Consider the following 20,020-nt stretch of genomic DNA (forward strand, 5'->3'; position numbering starts at 1 on the left):
TGTGTGCCAGGTGTCTCTGGAATTCGGCTAGAGCGCGTGCGGTCGTTCTCCTGGGTGCCGGAAGAAACAGTTTGAATATGGATGTGAACACACTTCGATGGACCTAAATGAATTCCCTTGAGCGCATACACTATACACTTGGTGGCATCAGCGTCCTCGAGGTACTCTTTATCACAGGACTCCTCGTCGCTCTCATCCAGTCCCTCGTGATCGGAGTCGTAGCTGGCCGTCAGGCCGTACTGGGTAAGGAGGTCGTGGTTGAAGGGGTAGTAGGTCTGGCGGGAGATACTCTCATGAATTATCAACTAGGTACCCAGATGAAATACACGTTGCGTTATTGACGGCCCGGCCGATAGATGGATACCGGCCAGTGTGCTGAAGCCCCTGTTCCTCTGTACCCCTGAACAAGCAGAGAGACACCTGGCCCAAGTGTCCTAGTGGACGATCGCAGGGGCGACGGCCGAGCCAAAACGGCACAAACGAGCAGAACGGTTGCTGACAAGTACGCTACCCTTCTCCTTCCCCATGTCCTAAACACTGGCCATTTCCAAATGATTAGAAACAAAGCGCACATGGAATTTCACACATGAGCTGATAAACAAAACTTGTTCATGAATCTGATGGAACTCCCTTTCCCCCAGAAAAAGCACAATAAACTTCATACAATAAATACTAACACACCATCACCAGGATTTTAATTCTCTCTTTTTTCTTTCTTTCTTTCTCTTTTCTTGGGTCTTTTGACTTTCTCTTCATCGTTCTTCACAGCTCTGTCTTCCTATATGGATGTCTTACTAGTATTCCCACCTACCCCCCCCTCTCTCTTATAACGTACTTTATTCATCTAACGTGAACCACATCACACCACACACACATACTCACTCACAGAGTAAGTCCTCTTCCCACTTACTAGCAGGACATATTCGCACCACCACTGTGGGTGAAGAGGTGTATGGTTACAACACTAATGTCGAGAAGATCCCAACGTGACGCTGAACTGGACCTCTCTCACCAAGCTGCAAGTAGTCTCTCAAGAGCTTGAGTTTCTGGAAACAATCAAACTGATGTGCCTCAAGTAGAAAGATGGCGGTTCATACCATTTTTTGAACAGCGTGGGACCCGGGATGGCCCTGCGTCGATGGAAGCCCAGGTCCCATCGTGGTGAATATGAGTGGGTTAAGGGGCGGTTGGCAACCCGGGTAAGCTTTGTTGGTGATATCCGTGAGGGGCAGCAGCAGGCTGCTTGAGCAATGAATCAATACAGTGAATGATTTGTCATTGATGGTTTGAGTAAAAGAGGTGCTTGATAAGATACCAGAAGTAAGTGATTTGTCAAGTCAGAGCATATCTGCCATACGCACGCATCACGGTTTGAAAAGCGGCAGAATTGTCTCGCCCTTTACGAACAGTATATACATTACACTCATCACCCAGAAATAGCCAACCCATGCTCTCTACAAGGCACCGTATATAGAAATTATCACATTATGAGAGAAGATGTTGAATTGTATTATATCCCAGATGGGCGCTGGTGGTGGTGGTGGGTATTTGCTCATGCATTTTTGAAGTCATTCATTCATCATACCATCATAGCACTACCGTCAGCTATCCAAGAAACCCCCCATCAACCATCCATCAACCAAAAACCACTCAAGCTCGCCCGCTCTTCTTGGACTCATTCATCGTCATCAGCTGCCTACCGCCCACGACGCATGAAAACATAACCAGAATAGACAAGAAGAACAAAAACACCAAAAGCAGTATTCGATATGGAATGACAACTCCATGACTATGCAAATGCATCTCCAAAGGCAGGACCAGACTCAGGGTATAGGGTATAAGCCAACCAAACCAGTTCACATGACCAGTCGCGCTCAATGCCATCCATCATGATTTCTGTCCGTTCCCCCTTCACTTCTCTCTGTCCCAGTGCCAACTACCTCAAACCATAAGTCCCAAATTTCCTTCCTCCGTTGGTCCAGGCAAACTGCCCGCTGTTTTGGGTTTTCCACGCCCCTCTCTCCTCCTCACCCATGTCGAAGAAACATAAACTCCTCCCTTCCCCATCGACAAGAGGAAAATTAGTTCTCCTCATCATCCTCCTCAATAGGCGCCGGCGTCCGGCGCTCCGTCCTCCGCTTGGGCCTGCGGTGCCGCGAACTGCTTATATTCGAGGCACTATCATCCGGCGCCAAGCTCTCCGAATCGTGGTCCCATTCGCTCTCCGACTCCTCGTCCCCGTTCGCCCAGCCGGGCCGCTGGTAGCCGTCCTGCGTGCTGTCGCCGCTGCACGGCAGCACGTCGATCCCGTTGGCGCCCTTCCGGCTCTGCATGCTCATCATGAGCCCCGCGTTGCGCTGCCGGAGCGCGTTGCGCACCATCTCGGCGCGGTGGTGGAGCTTCTCGAAGGCGTCCTCGAGCTGCTCCATGCCTTGGTAGATCTCGCGCTCCACTTCGGCCAAGACGGCCATCTCAACTTCTTCGTCGTGGGATACAGCTTGTCGGCTGTACCCAGGGGCGGTAGACGAAGAAAGAGAAATAAAGGAAGCAGGCGTCGCGCCGCGGCTGTACACGCCCGAGAAGGGGGTTGTATTGCGTGATTGGCCCATGCCGGAGCTTGGTCTGTATCCCATGGCGGATCTCATGTTGTCACGCGAGGGCGGAGGCGAGAATAGACCGCTGGCAGGAGTTGCGCCCCGGGAACCTGGGTTATCTGCTGTGGGCGTAACGCCGTCATCATCCGCACCAGACCAGAGGAATCCATCGAAGCGCCCGGATGTCAGGATTTCCCATTCTTGAGGGTTAATGTCGACAATAGTAACAAGAAGATCGTGATGGAAGGGGTTCTGACCAGGTACATGGCAGTCTCAGCATCGCGAGGGACCTGCGGCAGGCGATACAAACGCTGCAGGGACAGGCCGCATTTCACAATGAAGTCCACACGGGGTTTGCGCACATTGGGGGTGGGCGCCCGGACTGTCGGCGCCAACTTTTCCGCCCCGAGCAGCAAAGCATTGAAATATGGTCGCTCTTCGTCCTCGAGGCTCGTTAGGATGGCAAACTCGAGCGTTTCGTCATCCATTTCCTGAGGCGGTGGTGCGGGCTCCTCCGCATTCGAGTCCATCCACTTGTCCACTGCTGATCTGACCTTCTTTGACTGGCGCAAGTAGTGTTCTCTGAATTCCTCGGCGATGTCGGGATCAAGCTGCACAGGCGATGATGACCGAGGGGGCAAGTGGCCCAGTTGCTCTACCGCGTTCGCGCCCAAGCTGGCGAAATCGAAGGGTGGCCACTGGGGCAACTCGACACGCCCGCCGACCCGCTCTAGTACTTCGCCCCAGCCCAAACCACGATGTTCCTCGGGCGTCCTTTCGCACATGATGCAGTTGCATCCTTCTTCGGGCAAATCCCGTGAGAACACATCCTCCAGGCGGTCAAGTAGACGCCTCGCCACAGACTTGTGGCCCGTGGCCACTGCCACTGAGCCCTGCTTGTGAATAACGTTCTGGTACTGGTCAAGGAGATTGAAGAAAGGGGTGAATAGCACATCAGGCCCAACCAAAGGGGGGTTCGACTGCCTCTGGCCATACTGCCGAGGTAGAACGGAGAGGAAATGCTTCGATATGGGTTGCTGAAGGCCACCATTCTGGAGCAGATAGTCTATCCTGGGCACCTCTTGGATGTCCAGGGGGCGGCGGTGGAGGAGGTGGAGGTGGCGGTGCCCCAAAGTCTGACATTGGTGTAGCTGACGGTGTCGGGCGTTCCTCATCGGGATATCTTGGGGTATACGAACGTTTCTCGCCTGGTAGGTAATTGGCAGGAGGGAATTGTGGTGTGGCTGTTGGTGTTCTTGGCGAAGAGTCTTGCACGGATGCGGGCGAATCTTCCGCATCGAGGGCCTCGAGTTTCCTATCACGCCTCGAGGCAGACCGCTTTGGAGGTACGGAGGTAGCGGAAGACCTGGCCCCCGCGGTCTTGTCGTCGCTCAAGACCGAGTACTCGTCATCGGCTTCGAAACCGGGGGGTAACCTGGAGGTTGGTGACTTCTTGTAAGTAGCCTGGCTAGACGTCCTGGACAGCTTCGACTTGTCATCTCTTCTGGAGCCTGACCGCGACGGGCCGCCAGAGGTCCTTGATTTCGGCCTGTCTGGCGTGTCGCTGGATCGAGGTGTGGAGGTCTGGCTTCTTCTCTTTTCCTCCGACATGTCTGTCTCGGGCGGGCTAGGCGGCCTGCCATCTTTCCTAGTGCTCGTCCTTCGATGCAGATTTTCTACCGACTTGGATCTCTGTCTTCACCAGATCCCAGATCTGTCGGCTTAGGTGTATAAGGGTCGGTTCTCTTGGCCGACGTGGACAAGTCTTCACGGCTATTGACACACTCCCTGCTATGTACTTTGCTGAAGGTCGGGTAGGGCACGGAGACTCTGCTTCCAGTCCTGAACTCCGGGACCAGATCGCTCATGGATGCATTCTTCTTTGCTCGTTCCATCCGTTCCCGGTCTACCCGTTCCCGGTCTCGGTCTCGATCTCGATCTCTGTCCTTAGTCTTTTCGCGATCACGATCCTTCTCGTCCCGGTCTCGGCCCTCCTTCTCTCGCGAGCTGCGGTGGCGGCGGTGGGATGTCGAGGTGAGCGACGACTCGCCGTCCATGAGCTTGGAGCTGCGCGAGGACTTGGACTTGTGCAGCGACGAGCGGTGGCCGTCCTTATCGCGGTCTCGTTCCCTCTCGCCCTTCTCGCCCTTGGGCCGCTCCATCTTGCTGCGCGAGCGGCGGTGTTCGGATCGGGACTTTTCGTCGCTGGCCGTTAGTGCGCTGGCGGTCATGGAGCTGCCCGACACCAGGTCGTCTCCGGAAGTGGCGCCCATGATGGTTGGTTTAAAATCGGGTAGTTTTGTTGTTCTATAATCGCGAGCTGAGCAGGCGAGCAGGTGTAGGCAGTGAAACCATGAGAGCCCCGGCTGGGCCCGATGGGACAGGAGGTTTTTGCTGCTATGTAGAGTTGGTTTCTTGCGGTAAGGAAAAAGTTGGGGTTGGTTTGTAGGTGTGTGCGATTCGGTGCCCGCCCGTTGAGGAAGAATGTGGATAAATTACGTCGATTGTGCCGCTTGTGAAGTGGTGACTCGATTGTTTCGCTCTTCTCTCTCTGCCGTATGTACGTTGGGGATTGGTATCTCGGGGGGAGGAATATGGATTTGCTGCTTTGGTGGTATGTAGAGTTGGAAAAGGAGAATGAGGAGACAATAGCATGCACCGCCAACCAAAAAGAGACGAGGAGTCACGGTCTGTCGCCAACCCGATAAGTGATTGAGTGTGTGTGAGCTGTTCCGCGGCTGCAAGCGAGTTGACGGCCAACACAATTGAATATGATTCGATGGATCCTGGCGGGCATCACAGAAACCCAGCGAAGGAAACAAGGGTCGGGCTGTTTTACGGGGCCTAACCTGGTAGAAGAAGGGGGGGCCATGCTACCGCGGACCGTAGCCTTCAAGCCTTTTTTTTCCTCCCGTCTTCTTTTCGCAGGGAGAGCTTGAGGCCTGTTCTGTTAACGGGGAAGCCTGGCACCTGGAAAAAGTGATGCACTGTGTGCTAGCACGACCTGGGACTACAAACATAGGCTTCAAACCCGCGGGGTTTTCCTCCATGGGCATGGCATCCTCGTGTCAAGTTAAGAGCAAAAGTTTCATGGTACGATTCGACCTCGTTTATTGGATGAAGACGTTGGCCGTGGCAGTACAGTCCTCCTAAGTCATTCAATATGTTATCCCTCTATGGTTCACCACCTGCCGTGTTGCTTGCACTTTGGGGTAGGTTAGAGAGATTCCTCTTCGGTCAGGATTGACTTCCGTCTGGCTTCAGCTCGTGGTTCGATTCAACTTTGTAGCATGCCCAATCCCAGCCAGATTGGGCTGTAGGTTTTCCTTAGGTACAGGTATCGAAACGTAGACCGCCTATCGCCAGCACCTTTTGCTGGGCTCAGTCCTCGATGTATCATATCACAGCACGAGCGGGTAGCAGGACTTGTCGCGCAACGTCAGCCTGGCAGCCCTGATGTTCGCTCGCCTGTACTTATGTGTGTATATTTGATTGATGGGATCTTTTCAGCTCCCCCGCCAGCAACTATTCTTCCATATTCCATCTTCTCTTCTCGAAGTACACACGTACGGGGCTACTTGGCCATATCGATCAATGAAATCATCCACAGTGCCAGGACTGCATACTATAGTTCCCTCACTAGATCTGCCTGCCCAGCCTCAGCGCCCAAGCGCATGTCACTCCCTCCCTCACCGGCTCTCTGGCCCACACCAAATGGCCGCCCAAGCTTCCTAGAATAGCAAGGTCTCGCTCTCCTTTTTTGTAAAGGGTACCCGCCCCCTCACCGCAATTGCAGCAGGCATCAAAGTTCCTCGATACCCATACCCGCCCGGCTTCCCCTTCCCTCCCAAGGCTGTACGGCGGCATGGCCCATGAGCGAATCGCTTGCTTGCTAGCATGCTACTGTACCAAAAACAAGTCGGAAACCCAACCGTTATTCTGTGATGAAGTCGGACCGGACCATTCATTGGATGATCACGAATACGGATGTTATGTTTGTCTACGGGAATGGATGACCACTAGCAAGCCAGGTAGGTACTAACCTGCTATTTCGGTGTATCTAACTTGACCCGGGCTTGCTTGAGTACTATTACTGTAATCCAGAAGATCGTTCTGCTTCCTGGGTTGGTTGGGGTCGGACGTCATACTAATTGTAAGCCGGAAAACAATCACGAGACGGAAGGCCTCGATGCAAAGAAAAGCATACTTACCTCTCGCACAACGACAACAAAAAAGTAGTCCCGCCCAGACTCGCACGGTAATAACAGGTAGGTCGGTAGGGCCCGTCTTCTCGGTTCGTATCACACGGAAAAGGAAGAAAAAGGATGTGTTGGCCCAGGACGGGCGGCCGCGTCTTGAGACATCATTGACTCAAAAACCCGAAACGATAATTCAAGACAATTAAGAATACGTTGTGCGCCCCTTGATGGGCGCATTTTCTTTTTGTTGGCGTTCTCTGCTGCTTTTTTCTTCGTCTTTCTCTTTCTAAATCCCGAGTTCGCAACGTACGAACTGGATTTGAGAGCGATCAAGCATCGTCTTGCAAAATCTAATAAGGAACTGTAGACGAACCCCAGGATAAAATAACACCAAAGCAAGTCCATATACTGCTGCTGGGAATGAAAAACCCCTCAATCAGTCTGCTCCTTTTCCTGAGCAGTCCCTGTCATATCTCTACTCTACTATATAGGTATGTAGATAGCGTGATGATGATGATGACGACGACGATGTCTAAATCTTTCTCTCTATGAGAACATAGATAATGCTGCTGCACCCTTTCTCACGTTCTTCTTTTCTCGTATCTACAAACGGTCCAAAAGACCCCGGCTCTCCAGCATCAGCACGATCTGGTGCACAATGGCGCGCACCGTCTGCTTCTCAAAGTCGACGACCAGGTCAGGCTTGGCCGGCGCCTCGTACGGGTCGTCGACGCCGGTGAAGCCCTTGACCTCGCCGGCGCGCGCCTTCTTGTAGATGCCGCGCTTGTCCGTCTTCTCGCAGTACTCGAGCGGCGTCGCGACGTGCACCAGATAAAAGTCGCCGTACTTCTCGACGAGCTCGCGCGCGCTCCGGCGGTCGTCCTCGTAGGGCGCGATCGGCGCCGCGATCACGGCCGACCCGGACCGCGTCAGCTCGCCCGCCACGAACGCGATGCGCTGGATGTTCTTGCTGCGGTCCTCGCGGCTGAAGCCGAGCTCCGACGACAGCTCGTGCCGCACCGTCTCGCCCAGCAGCAGCGACACGGACCGCCCCCCTTGCTGGTTCAGCGTGACCTGCAGCGCGCGCCCGATCGCGTCCTTGCCGCTGTTCTGGTAGCCCGTCAGGAAGACGGTGAAGCCCTGCTGCGACCGCGGCGGGTGCGACTCGCGCAGCACCTTGACGACCTCGGGGTAGGAGAACCACTCGGGGATCTCGCGGCCGCTGCGGAGGCGCGAGCGCAGCTCTGTGCCCGAGATGTTGAGCGTGCGCGTGTCCTTGGGGATGGTGTCGACGGGCGCGTACTCGTCGCTGTCGGGCAGGTACGTCATCATCTGGAAGGGGACGACCTCGATGCCGAGCTCCTCGCGGTACTTCTCGACGGCGTACTGCGCGTCGTAGGGGCCGTAGAAGTCGACGCCCTTGCTGTTTTTGCCGGGGCCGGCGTGGTCACGGCCGACAATGAAATGGGTGGCACCGTGGTTCTTGCGGATGATGGCGTGCCAGATGGCCTCACGCGGGCCACCCATGCGCATGGCCAGGGGCAGAAGACCCAGGACACCCATGCCGTTGGGGTACCGAGGCAGGAGAGCCTTGTAGACACGGACACGGGTGAAGTGGTCGATATCACCGGGCTTGGTCAAACCCACGACCGGGTGGATCAGGACGTTGGCGCCGTGCGACCGGGCGGCGCGGACAGTCAGTTCACGGTGGGCACGGTGCATGGGGTTTCTGGTCTGGAAGGCGACAACTCGGGTCCAGCCGAGCTTGTCGAAGTGTAACCGCAGCTCAGCGGGTGTGTCTGCAAAGCGAATCTCGTCAGAACTGAATTTCCACAGCACAATTATCGGCGAGGGGGGGTGGGGTATAGAGAATTAGTCTTACATCGGAGATCGACAAAGTCGTAGTGCTGGAGACGGTTGATGGCTTCGAGCTTGCCTCCCACATAGAATTCCTGGGCGGTTTTGTAGAGGTAGGCAACAGCAGGGTGCTCCTCGTCGCCACCGAAAACCTCCTTGGCCTCCAGAGCCCTATGGTTCGGTGTCAGTATATACGGCACAGGGCAAATTTCCTCGCGACTCGGATTATGTATGCTCACTTGTCAGGCCTGTAGACATCCTCGACGGTGAGGATGGCCAAGTTGCGGTCGTCTCGGAGATCGCGCAGGGTGACGCGCGCACCGGCCTTGAGACCGGCTTCGTCGATGGTCGCTTGCGACACGTCGAGGGTGATGGGCATAGAGAAAAGGAGGCCGTCGGCAAGACGGTTCTCCTTTACGACTCTGTAACAGTTTTGTCAGTGGAAAGCGCACGCAATCGGGAAGCTTGCGGTGCCACATACCCATTGTAGTCCTTCTCGTTCATGAAACCTGTGATTTCAACCAGATCAGCCCGTGTTCATCCCGTCGTCAAGGCCATGGCTGGCCGTGTTCTTGTCGAGATGGCGGGGCAATAAAAGTACCCCGCCATCAAAGTTGACGTGGGCTGACTGCTGGCATTAGATTGTCCAAAACTCACCTTCCAGGGGGGAGAAACCTCCATTGAGGATCAGCTCGAGATCGCAAAGCTGTCTCTCGCTCAGGGTGATGGCGGGAAGCTTCTCGGCTTCCTCGGCGAGCTCACTCTGGCGGGGAGCATCGCGCGCAATCAGATCCTTAAGGATTCCGCCATGGGGAGGGTTGGCCATCTTGAAGAGGGATGATTTTGAGATTGTGCAGTCGCAACGAGAACAGGAAGGCAACACAACTCGACTATTAGACCCAGATGGTTTGAAATAGCAAGTAGAAGAGAAGAAAAAGTAAGATAAGAAAGATTCACACAAATTAACTTCGGAACGGTTTCTCCCTTCACTCTATCAATAGTAGTACCGGCTACGGAGGGGGCATTCGCTTGATACTATATTACAAATGTACCCATACACCAGCAAGCGGTTTTTTTTCTTCACGAGTCGGGGCTCCTACGCCGCGTAACAGTTTTTTCTTTCTCCTCGTACCCCATAATGCCACAATGGGCAATGGGGGATGCTGAAATCAATTGGTTATGCTTTAGCTATGATGGCGTGCTCAGGAACTAGCTTGGCGTTGATGACGTGATGCTACTCTGGGAAGTCAGATTCTGGCCAGATTTATTTGGATCTTCTCTAGGTCGTACCCCCTCTCCAACCCCAAAATAGGTGAGGCGCTGGATGTATTATTCCCTCATGGAGCCCCTCGTGGAGGTACTTGCATACTCCCAGCGACAGGCAAATGGATAGCGTGGGGCGGCTCGTGTATCGTATGGAGTTTGCGAGAGTGGGAGGAGCGTCAGGGCGTGAATCTGATCTATGCCATCCACCACCACCAGCATCCAGCATCACACAAGTTGGTAGGAGTTGGCATTAGTAAGGCCGACTAGCGGAGATGGCCTTGCAGATTGATCTGCGATATCCGCTTAGCCGGAACCTTTTAGCCGTCCCATCTTGACCGAGCCGCTCCGACTGCCGCGTTAGGAAGCATAAGGTTGCACACCTGTTGACAGTTTGAGCGTTCGAGTGTCATGTTGATAGTGTCCAATGTCGATATGCTGCTTCGAATATAACGTGAGAAAAAAGCAAATAAGCGACTAGGCACTGCGATATGATATGATGCGTGCAGGAGTGGATTACTAATGGCCGTCTTGATGGCAATCCCCCCACCTTGCTTCCAACGCCATGTCTGGGATCTCCCAAGGCTCGACCTGTCAAACTTGCAAGAAGCAAATTGCCAAGATATACGTTCAACCACCACCTCGGACGATCTCTGGCTTGCGCCCACGTTGTCAGCGCCACCTAGGGGCAAACATGCATTAGAGCACCGGCCCTATCCCGGCCTTCACTGAGCTGCTGATACGATCCCAAGACGATTCGAAGACGATTCATCGTGCAATATAGCACTATCTCTGGCTTATACAATCATTACCTAATTTAGAGTTATATTGATACCGCGCTCTGATAGAATGTATGCATAGCGAGATACTGCTGGTCGATTGATGTTCAAAGGGGAAAAGGGGCTTCGGATATTTGGTTGCCCTGTTTCTGCCACTGGAGTATATGTACTCCATTCTTCTGGACTTGCCTTACTCTTGTAGTGGACGTAACCCACGTTGTAGATCTATGTATGGTTCTCCTCGACTATGCCACCAGTCGCTTGATAGTCCAGCATGGGTCTTCGCCGATACCTATTTTGGCCGGCTATCAACCCCACAGGCCCTATCATAACACAAATGCAACGTACGCGCCAAAAGCATGCAAACAGTAATTGTTCATTCATTAGATCACAGGCCCTGGAGAGCCCTAGTCCAGCTCAGGTATAGGCAGGTGATCGACAAGCTTCATCCGGAGCCCCAGCTTCTCCAGTGCCTCCAAGGCATTCTTGTCTTTCAGGTCATCCGTCTCCTGCTTCGTCACGAGCACGAAGTCGTGCTTCAGCAGCCAGCTGCCCTCCTTGACACCATACTTCTCCGCCGTGGCCTTGTCCGCCTTGTCGAGGTCGACGATCAGGCTCTGCTTCACGCCGAAGACGGCATCGGAGGTCTCGTACTTGTCGCCTCGCACGTAGAGCGCACTGTTTTACCCCCTTCCGTATTAGTCTCCTACTATCTAACCTCCACTTCTTTTTTCTCTGGGGGAGTGAACCAAGCAGAGGAACAAAAAACTTACGTGATCAAGTGATCCCAACCCTCCTTCTCAAACATAAAATGGAGATGTGCCGGTCTCCAGCAATGGCGCCCTAGCTTCTCGAGCAGCTTGCCCACGGGCCCGTCGTGGGGAATGGGGTAGCTGACGGGCTTGATGCCCTTGAACCAGAACTGGCCCTCGGCGTCGCTGAGCATGACGCAGCGCTCGCTCGGCCCCTTCTCGTCGCGGCCCGCGTGCTGCACGTCGTAGTGGCCGCTGCTGTCCGTCTCCCAGATGTCGATCTTGACGTCGCGGATCGGCTGGCCATGGGTGTCCTTGACGGTGCAGACGCAGAGCAGCGGCTCACCTTCGGGGTCCGACGACATCTCGCCGCCGCTTGGCATGGTCGGCGCGTCGTGCGTGTGGAAGGGGCCCAGCACCGAGCCCTCGGTCGACAAGGGCGGCTTCGGATGGTTGATGCTGTCGACCAGGAGGGAGAGGCCGAGGATGTCGGAGAGGAGGATGAATTCCTGGTTGCATGATAAACGCCTGGTCAGACTTTCGTGGTACTTTCCTAGGACGATGGCATAGAAGGGCACGGGGCAATGGAGTTATTTCCCCCGAGATAGACAACAAACTTACATGGCGAACGTCGTTGCTGATCTGCCCGCAGCCGACAAGGAAGTTCAAAGCCGCCATCCATTCCTCGCTACTCAGTCTCGTTTCGCGAGCAAAGTCATGGAGATGTGTCACGAGACGAGTCATCAGGTAAACGAGCCGCCGGTCGTTGCATTGCGAATTGATGCGGTTCGTGTTTGGGGTGATGTTGTCGATGGTCAGGTCCAGCAAGGGCGGCGCAGCATTGCTTTGGGAAGCCATTCTCAAGTGGTCGTCGGTATCAGGGCTAGCTGTTACAGCACAGCTCCGTGGGATATCGAGAAATAAAATCAAGTTTCAAGGAGAGGATAGATCAAGTGTAACGTAGACGAGGCTTGCAAACACCAAACCGAGGAGGTATTGCGAATCAATCCATCTTCAGTACTTAAGGTTGCGGTCCTAGAGTATACCCCGACGCGGACAGACCCTTATGTAAGTCTCAGTAATGCTGTGTCACTCGCGTACCAACAGGACGAGAGTCCACATCGTATCCATTGCCCGAGGCCGGCTGGGCCCCGGAAAGACGCATGGCAGCGTTGGCGAGACACGCTAGGGGACAACAAAGCCCCGACAGCGCCTGATCCTGAGGGTTACAGAGGTTGAAGAATTGCCATTTCTGACAACCCGTCAGCTCACCTCCCGCGCACACAAGTCTTTTGGGGTCTTTATTGCGCATCCTGGGTGGCATTTGCGTGGGGATTTCAATTCAAGTGAGGGGCTATTCTGGAGCTACTCACGCCATTCTGCTTATCGTCGAGATCAAACCTCGGAATGCGGGGTAGTTTCTGCATGGCCTCCCCGAGTAACGTCACTGCTCGTTAATTGCATACTCATTGATTGGTTACTGAATCCCGGCCATTGGTCTATCTTATGTTGGTTTCGTATGCTTTACTTGATGGAAGAAAAGCATGCTACAATTCATCGTTGTCGTATTTGGTTCGATCGAAAGGGGAAGAACAAACAGCGTTGACTGGCAGGGGCGCAGGAGGTTAGGTTCGAGGTTTCAAAATAAAATGCGATCTTTGGGATCGAGCAACCGATGACAACAGGCGGAGTTATGATAGACTCCTGCCACTGGTGAAGAAGACTAAGAAACCGCAAGTTATAAGTCGGCAATGAACAGCACGGGTTAAGAGGGAACTCCATTGCTCAGTTCGCCACACTAACCAACAGACCATTCTCTTCAAGGGGAGAGATGAAATAGGGTCAATAGAAAGGGGGAAGTACTTCAGCCATTCAATAAGCTTGCACGACGTCTCAATCATGCCAGGGGCTATGGTAAAAATCATCGACAAGGACATCATGAACACCATGGCCTATCCGACAGTAAAGGGTGTCAAACTAGAGGACGGGAGTAAATTCATGTCAAGAAAGTCATACTACCTGCAGGTGTGATGGAGACATCATAGGTCATTGCCCTCCCCATCGTGAGCCCTACGCTGGAGTTCAAGAAGCATGGAGTTGGAGGCGTGTTCGATTCTCCCAGGTGGGATAGGACTTGGTCAGCTATCCACTTGCCCCTTTTTGGTGATTTTAGACCTGTCATCACATACTTTGCCGAAGGCCACCAGGGCATCCAGTCAGAACGTCTTCTGCGATCAAGAAGCCCCTGGCGGCTACCATAACACGGAATAGCTGGATCATAACAAAGCAACTATCTATCAGCGTCGTTGGGGCGACGAGACAACCAAACAGGGAGTGGCTCGCTGGCGGTGGAACGACTGGGTGACAATGGGATAGCTGCCAAAAGAATCTATGATGACAGACAAGACAGGCCGACGAAAGCACCACTGTGCGTGCTGGTTCAAGTCAAGGCAATTGCTAACCTACATGTAATTGGTCCTGATTTCCCATGTAATTGTAGCATGTGCACAGACCAGTTTGAGTCGTTGGCCACCAAGAAATATTCACATCCTGATGGGACACTTAGCGAGTGCTAAAATTACGTATCTCTGATCAAAACGTTGGAAATCGACGCTTCAATAACATTTTTCCAGGGCTTCCTATTCTCAACACTGATAGCATTTGCCTCACGTCGGTTTGAAATTCAGTTTTTGGTCAGTGTTCACAGCAGTTGGTAACACCATATTTGCAGCATCATGGCTCGACGCAACCACAAGGATCATCTTAAAGAAGCCAAGCCAAAACCGAAAAAAGAGCAGGTGAGGTCACCAAATACCCCACTCTTCCAAGAATGCCCTACTGATACCATAACAGAAGCTGGAGACTGCAAGTGACTTTGAGAATGCTGCCAGCGAACATGAAGAGGCCGCTGGGAAGTGGCGTGCCGGCGACGCTGCCAAGTCCATGAGGTTCTTCCAACGCGCCATTGATACTTACGATCAAGGCCTGAAGGCATTCCCCCAAGACCTGGATCTGGCCTACAACAAGGCTCGCATATTCCTCGAGGTCGCCGAGCATCCTGCACTACTCAGCCAGCTGCGTGAAACGTCGCTCGACTGGCTTCAAAGGGGCTTGGAGGCGCATCGCTATGCTCTGAGCGTGGACCCAAACAACGCTGACACGCTCTTCAACACTTCTCAGATCTTGACCAGCATTGCGGAAGAGATCGCCAATGGCGACGACGTCTCTGATGAAGAAGCCTTCAAGGCGCTTCAAGAAGCGATGAATTTGCAGCAAAAGTGCTTGAACATCCAGGAGGCGAAGTTGCAGGAGACTCTCGCGCAGCAGAAGCTGGCAGCGGAACAGCCCACGTCACAGGAAACAGACATGGCAGGCGCAAGTGCCAGTGCTGAGGCTTCGACGGAACAGGAAGCTTCTGGTGAAGAGTACCAGGATGTTACGGTCATCGAACCTGTCACCCACGAGATCGTCATCGACACACTGCTAGTGCAGCTAAGGACTCTGACGACATTCTGCAATGTCCGTAGTGCTTCTCCGGAGACTTCGAGCCCAGCATGGCTTCAGGGGCGGAGGAACGATCGAAAGAGATCCTTTCTAAGCTGCAAATCCTGTCGAAAGACCAACTCGAGAAACTTCCAGAAATTGCTCTCACAAAGGCGGCCTTTTCTTCTGCATTACTGGAAGTTGGGTACAGATCTGGCAACCTCGATGCGATCACATACAAGGCCGAACGAGATACGGCATTCTCGATACCGGAGCTCGAACTCGAGAAATCCCATGAGGCTCTTGTTGCCAATGCTCGCTCTCTGGTGTCGTTCAGCTCAGCACTGGCAGAGGTACAGTTCACAGACGCCCAGTATCTGGCCACTCTGCGCTGGAATGCATTGACCGAGGGCATCAAGAGCCTGAAGATGGCTTCCGAGGTACAAGGCATCGACAATGACGAGAAATCCATAAGCCACATGCTGCGGGGTGACTGCTCGCTGCAATTGCATAACCTGCGATACATGCCATGGTCACACCAGTCAGCCGCCACCAATGCTGCCCAAAATCTCAAGAACGCAACGGTGTTCTACCGCAACGCGAAGGCGTTGTCGTCTGACGCGGAGCAGAAGAGTGTGGCTGGGTTGCGAGCAGTGGTTACAGAGTATATATCTACCTTGGAAGAAGGCCAACCTGCCGATATTGGAGCAATTATCAAATCAAGTGCTGGTGACCCTGCATGGGTCATGGAGCAACTGGAGGATATGATGGCCGATTGTGTTCTACCACCGGGCCTTTTCGAGTGAAAAGGGGGGCTCTAAGCTGCAAGGACCCATTTCAGACTCGCCAGAATAAGAATAGAGTAAAAATAAGAAAAAGTTAACTTTTGAAGGGCTGTAACAAATGTCGAAGACCTTTTCTGGAGAATTATGTCAGTTGCACAATTGGCCATGAAGTATGGCAACTTGCCTACCCATGCCGGCATGCAATTTAGCCGGCAACGCTCTGCCCGACCTCAGATCAGAGCCTTACATCTCAGAGCGGAGTTGAGATGAAATTCTAGCTACACGCTGACAAGAAAGCATGTTTATAACTCGACCAGCTGCGCAAGTCAAGCTCGCTGGTCCCGGGTCAACATGCTTCCCAGATAGGAGGCTCGATTCACCGTTGCCCGTGCCTTGCGACTTGAGCCGCCTGATACACATTATGTCGGTCCTATCGCGATCTTGCATACGACGACAAACGAACTCCGCTTGACAAGAATATTCCGAGAGATACAGGAAAGAATGCATATCGGGTGTTTCCCAGCCATCCTCGCCGTCCTCGCCACCACCCAGGTACAACCTGTCGCATCCCTCCCCCGTCGATACGACAATGAAAACGACGACCCGGTCGAACCCACGACGCCCAATTGCGCCGACCTCGCCGCCAAGACGCCGTGCTGGGCCCTGACCAACGGCCGCTGGACCACCATCGGCGGCGGCGCCAACACCATCTGGTTCCGCGAGAACGAGATGTTGCTCTCGATACGGAGCACCCTGGCTTGCGAGGGGGTGGCGGCGGGGGAAGATTATGATGATCTGTCCAGTATCACGATCGAGGCGTCCACGGGCTTGCTGCCGGCTTCGGCGGCTAGGTGTGCGGCGTCGCTTACTCTGTTCGGGTTTCGGTATGAGTGCTACATCAGCAGTGTGAGCGTGCCGCCGGAGGCAGGCAAGCTTGGTACTGGTTCCTTCATCCAATGAACCGTGGGGGCCACGATCGTTCAGCGGCAAGCCCTATGTTCATGATACTGGTCTGATGAGTGCAGGGAGAAGCTGGAACGTTGTGTTCCATTTCGTTAGGAGAGGGTATTACTTCTGTTATGAATAAATGACTATTGACTGGGGTATCTATTCAGCGGCAAATCACTACAACAATAATAACGAAATATTACAGAAGCTTTCTCGAGAAGATCGCTAACGATTAATACCACTTCAAAATCCCGTCGTTATATCATATTTCCGCAACCAACTTCTTCGCCGAAACGCCCCTTCTCAACCTATCCAGCGCCGTATGCACAAACTCCAACCCCTTCCCCACGACCTTGGGCTCGGGCGCCGCCACAAACCGCCCCGTCGCCAACGCCCGCGGCAGAAAACCCGCATAGATGGCCGTGCCGACCTCGTTCCCCTCGAGCGTGGTGCCGACGACGACATTGGACCGGATGCCGTGCCGCACGCGCTGGACCCACAGCCAGACCGAGAACGACAGCATGCACCAGATGCGCGCCGGAAGTCCCGCGTCTTTATTCTCGGGGGTCGGGTACGAGACCCGCGACAGGAAACGGCGACTACTACCACGTTCGGATGGGACCTGTCGCAAGACCTCGACGCAGCCGCGGCCCGCGTCGCTGCCGATCGAGAGGGCGCCTACTACCTTCTTGCCTTGGCAGAATCGCACGATCTCGGAGACGGCCGTGCCGTTGGGGTTTCCGGAGCGGTAGTCGAACGCTGCCGCCGTGCCGAGCGATTTCACGAGGTCGAAGTTGCGCGGCGAGCACGTCGTGACGACCTCGTAGCCCGCGGCGCACGCGAGCTGGATCGCGTTGCAGCCGACGCTGGTGGAGCCGCCCCAGATGAGCAGCGTTTCCTTCTCGGCCTTCTCCTTCTTGTTCTCGTCGTTCCCACCCCCATCACCGGCAACAACTGGATGCCGCAACGCCAGCTGGTCCTTCTGGAAGAGACCGCGGCCCGCTCGAACGACAGGGCGTCCGGGATCGGGGCCACCATGCGGGCCTGCAGGAGGACGTAGTGCTGGAACGCGCCCATGGCGGGATCGTTGAACTTCTTCTCGGAGCCGAGGGCGTGGCCGACGACGCGGTCGCCGGGGCGGAAGAACAACCGCTTCTTCCCCGCCACTCCCTCCTCCTCCTCCTCCTCCTCCTCCTCGGAGCTTAGTAGTGGTCGTCCGACCTCGACGACCGTGCCCGCGACGTCGGAGCCCAGGACGTGCGGACACCGGACCCAGCCGTACAGGAGGCCGCCTAGGTCCTGCTTGATGTACTCGATGGGGTTGACGGCGACCGCTGTGACGCGGACGAGGAGCTGGTTCGAGCCGGGGGTGGGGTAGGGGGCTGGCTTGACGGCCAGGGGGCGGACTTTCTCGCCCATGAGGTAGGCAGCTCTGTTTTCCGGCATCTTGTGGTGATGGTTCGTTGAGAGCGGCACGATATCAGATTAGGAATTGGCTGTTGTTCCTATATAACTTCTAAATTCCAGTGTTAATCCACGTTGTCTTAGTAGTATTATGTTCCTGCTACTCAGCCCAGCAAGGGGTGAAAGAGCTTGGTTTATATATCATCCCGTCATGACAGTTCACTTCCTTTCCTGCAGTCTACCTGCCAACACCCAAGCGATCGAGACTGGCAATCGTTTCGCCTCGAGATCGCGAAGGTCTGTATAACGAATGAGCCCCGGGTGCTCATGGTAGAGCATATGGAATTCGTGAATGCGAGCCTGGGAAAGCTAGTAGACTGAAAGGCGGGCGAATATTCCCTCCGTGGCCATGGGGGTTTTGTTCGCATCCAAGAACCTCGATCGCTCGGAACGCTCGCTCGCCCAAGTCATGGGCGGCGGCCAAGTGTATTCGCCCGTGCCGGGGTTCGAGGTGCGGCTGATAGGGTGAATCGCCCGTCCGGGTTGGGTAACTACGTCATGACTTCGCCCGTATATACGGATCGCGCATGTGTAACCCACACGTTGGCTCTAACTTGGCAGTTATCAAAAGAAGAATCAACACTGCCCCCAGCAGCATTGTTACTTCCCAAATAACGTGTCCGACAGGCATTAGACGTTGTGGTGGTGGCTCAGCGTACATATGCCTACATCACATGACCTGACTGAACATGCAGAGGCGGCAGAGTGATGCATGACATACATGTCGATTGTAACACCGTTCAATTGGGAGCAGGTGCATATGTAGACTTGATTGGGTGCCAGGATCTCCTTTGTCACGTAGCACCATCTGTGGCTTTTGCGCCGCATGGCGACATCATTGCACAGGAGACAAGAAACATCGGAATAGGAGAAGATATGCTAGTTAACGAATGCTTGATTGTACATGGGAAATGAGACAAAGGAATACTGTCTCAACCGTCAATCCATAAAAAATCAATTCCAACAGAGGCCGCACAGCGTGTACTCCAAAAGTGACCGAGATGCAAAAGAAAATGCAGAGAGACCTGAATAACCTGTCCTTGCACCAAACACAAAGAGCCTGCCCCCCGTGAGAAACGCCATTCTATGAACATGATAGTACATAACAGCACCCATGCGTGAGCCCATCCTTCTTATACCGTCTATTGTCAAGTGAGTGTTGTTGGACCGGTGCTGTCATCCCGGATGATTGGTTCTGTCGATTTCGAGATGGCCTATCTGAAGGCCGAGTAGAGCGTGAAAGAAAGTAGCAATGGAAAATAGGAACGACAAGAGAGAATGTGAAACGAGAGGAAGTAGGTCGTCGTCTGGTCAAGCGAAGTCACCAGTGTGCTTGATTGTTGGCCCAACCCTCGAATGTTGTAGGCTGTTGGAACTCGTGAGAAGGGCGTGAAGGGGGGTTCCGGGGCCAGACCCCGAGCCCATAACCGATGCGCAGCAGGCCCTCAGTGATGCTTCTTGGACCTGGACTTGTGCACCTCAACTATGCAATTTCCACAGCGCATAACCTGACAGCCGGCACAATAATCGTTCACGGCGATAGTCATTGGGCCAGAATGGCACTGGCACTATATAGCCAAAGAGTTAGAAGAGAAGTTATCATTGGAGTCAATGAGGCGTGCTTACGCAGTACCAGGTTGCGGTCTTGGGGCGCCATTCTTGCGGATTGCTGTGAATGAACTGGAAATGTATAGATATAGTATAGTAGTGGGTAGAGGATTCAGGGTAGGAGAATGATGTTCGATTGAAGTGATGTTCCTTGAGGAGATAACTCGAAACCACGAAGCATCATTGAGATCTTATAGAACACTTACAGGATATCATGTCGAGTCCATCGGGCACCAGTAATGCTAAAATTCTGCCCTCATCGCCATGTCGAATATGCCTTCGTCGGTA

The 20,020-nt window shown here is 53.9% G+C and overlaps 6 protein-coding genes across 6 annotated transcripts; 2 read left to right on the forward strand and 4 right to left on the reverse strand.

Annotated features, from left to right (window-relative positions):
• Positions 1-2,081: 2,081 nt before the first annotated feature.
• Positions 2,082-4,867, reverse strand: PG994_005153 (uncharacterized protein; the record flags this gene model as incomplete). Its single annotated transcript, XM_066856562.1, has 4 exons — positions 2,082-2,846; positions 2,957-3,505; positions 3,591-4,230; positions 4,275-4,867. 4 exons carry the CDS (start codon positions 4,865-4,867, stop codon positions 2,082-2,084), a joined length of 2,547 nt encoding a protein of 848 aa, XP_066718729.1.
• A 2,529-nt stretch (positions 4,868-7,396) lies between these two features.
• Positions 7,397-9,476, reverse strand: PG994_005154 (sulfate adenylyltransferase; the record flags this gene model as incomplete). Its single annotated transcript, XM_066856563.1, has 5 exons — positions 7,397-8,592; positions 8,676-8,821; positions 8,890-9,072; positions 9,132-9,159; positions 9,308-9,476. 5 exons carry the CDS (start codon positions 9,474-9,476, stop codon positions 7,397-7,399), a joined length of 1,722 nt encoding a protein of 573 aa, XP_066718730.1.
• Positions 9,477-11,099: 1,623 nt separating this feature from the next.
• On the reverse strand, positions 11,100-12,302 carry PG994_005155 (dioxygenase; the record flags this gene model as incomplete). The annotated part of the gene is made up of 3 exons (XM_066856564.1): positions 11,100-11,370; positions 11,466-11,953; positions 12,066-12,302. 3 exons carry the CDS (start codon positions 12,300-12,302, stop codon positions 11,100-11,102), a joined length of 996 nt encoding a protein of 331 aa, XP_066718731.1.
• A 1,877-nt stretch (positions 12,303-14,179) lies between these two features.
• Positions 14,180-15,733, forward strand: PG994_005156 (uncharacterized protein; the record flags this gene model as incomplete). Its single annotated transcript, XM_066856565.1, has 3 exons — positions 14,180-14,242; positions 14,298-14,912; positions 14,972-15,733. 3 exons carry the CDS (start codon positions 14,180-14,182, stop codon positions 15,731-15,733), a joined length of 1,440 nt encoding a protein of 479 aa, XP_066718732.1.
• Positions 15,734-16,213: 480 nt separating this feature from the next.
• PG994_005157 (uncharacterized protein) lies at positions 16,214-16,672 on the forward strand (the record flags this gene model as incomplete). Its single annotated transcript, XM_066856566.1, has 1 exon — positions 16,214-16,672. The coding sequence occupies one exon, from the start codon at positions 16,214-16,216 to the stop codon at positions 16,670-16,672; it is 459 nt and encodes a 152-aa protein (XP_066718733.1).
• A 250-nt stretch (positions 16,673-16,922) lies between these two features.
• Positions 16,923-18,106, reverse strand: PG994_005158 (alcohol dehydrogenase; the record flags this gene model as incomplete). Its single annotated transcript, XM_066856567.1, is given in 2 exon segments — positions 16,923-17,642; positions 17,654-18,106. The coding sequence occupies 2 exon segments, from the start codon at positions 18,104-18,106 to the stop codon at positions 16,923-16,925; spliced, it is 1,173 nt and encodes a 390-aa protein (XP_066718734.1).
• Positions 18,107-20,020: the final 1,914 nt, after the last annotated feature.

The sequence above is a fragment of the Apiospora phragmitis genome, assembly GCF_038363925.1.
Source record: "Apiospora phragmitis strain CBS 135458 chromosome Unknown utg000005l:1.0-4161743.0:1.0-4166827.0, whole genome shotgun sequence".
Classification (NCBI taxonomy): Eukaryota; Fungi; Ascomycota; class Sordariomycetes; order Amphisphaeriales; family Apiosporaceae; genus Apiospora; species Apiospora phragmitis.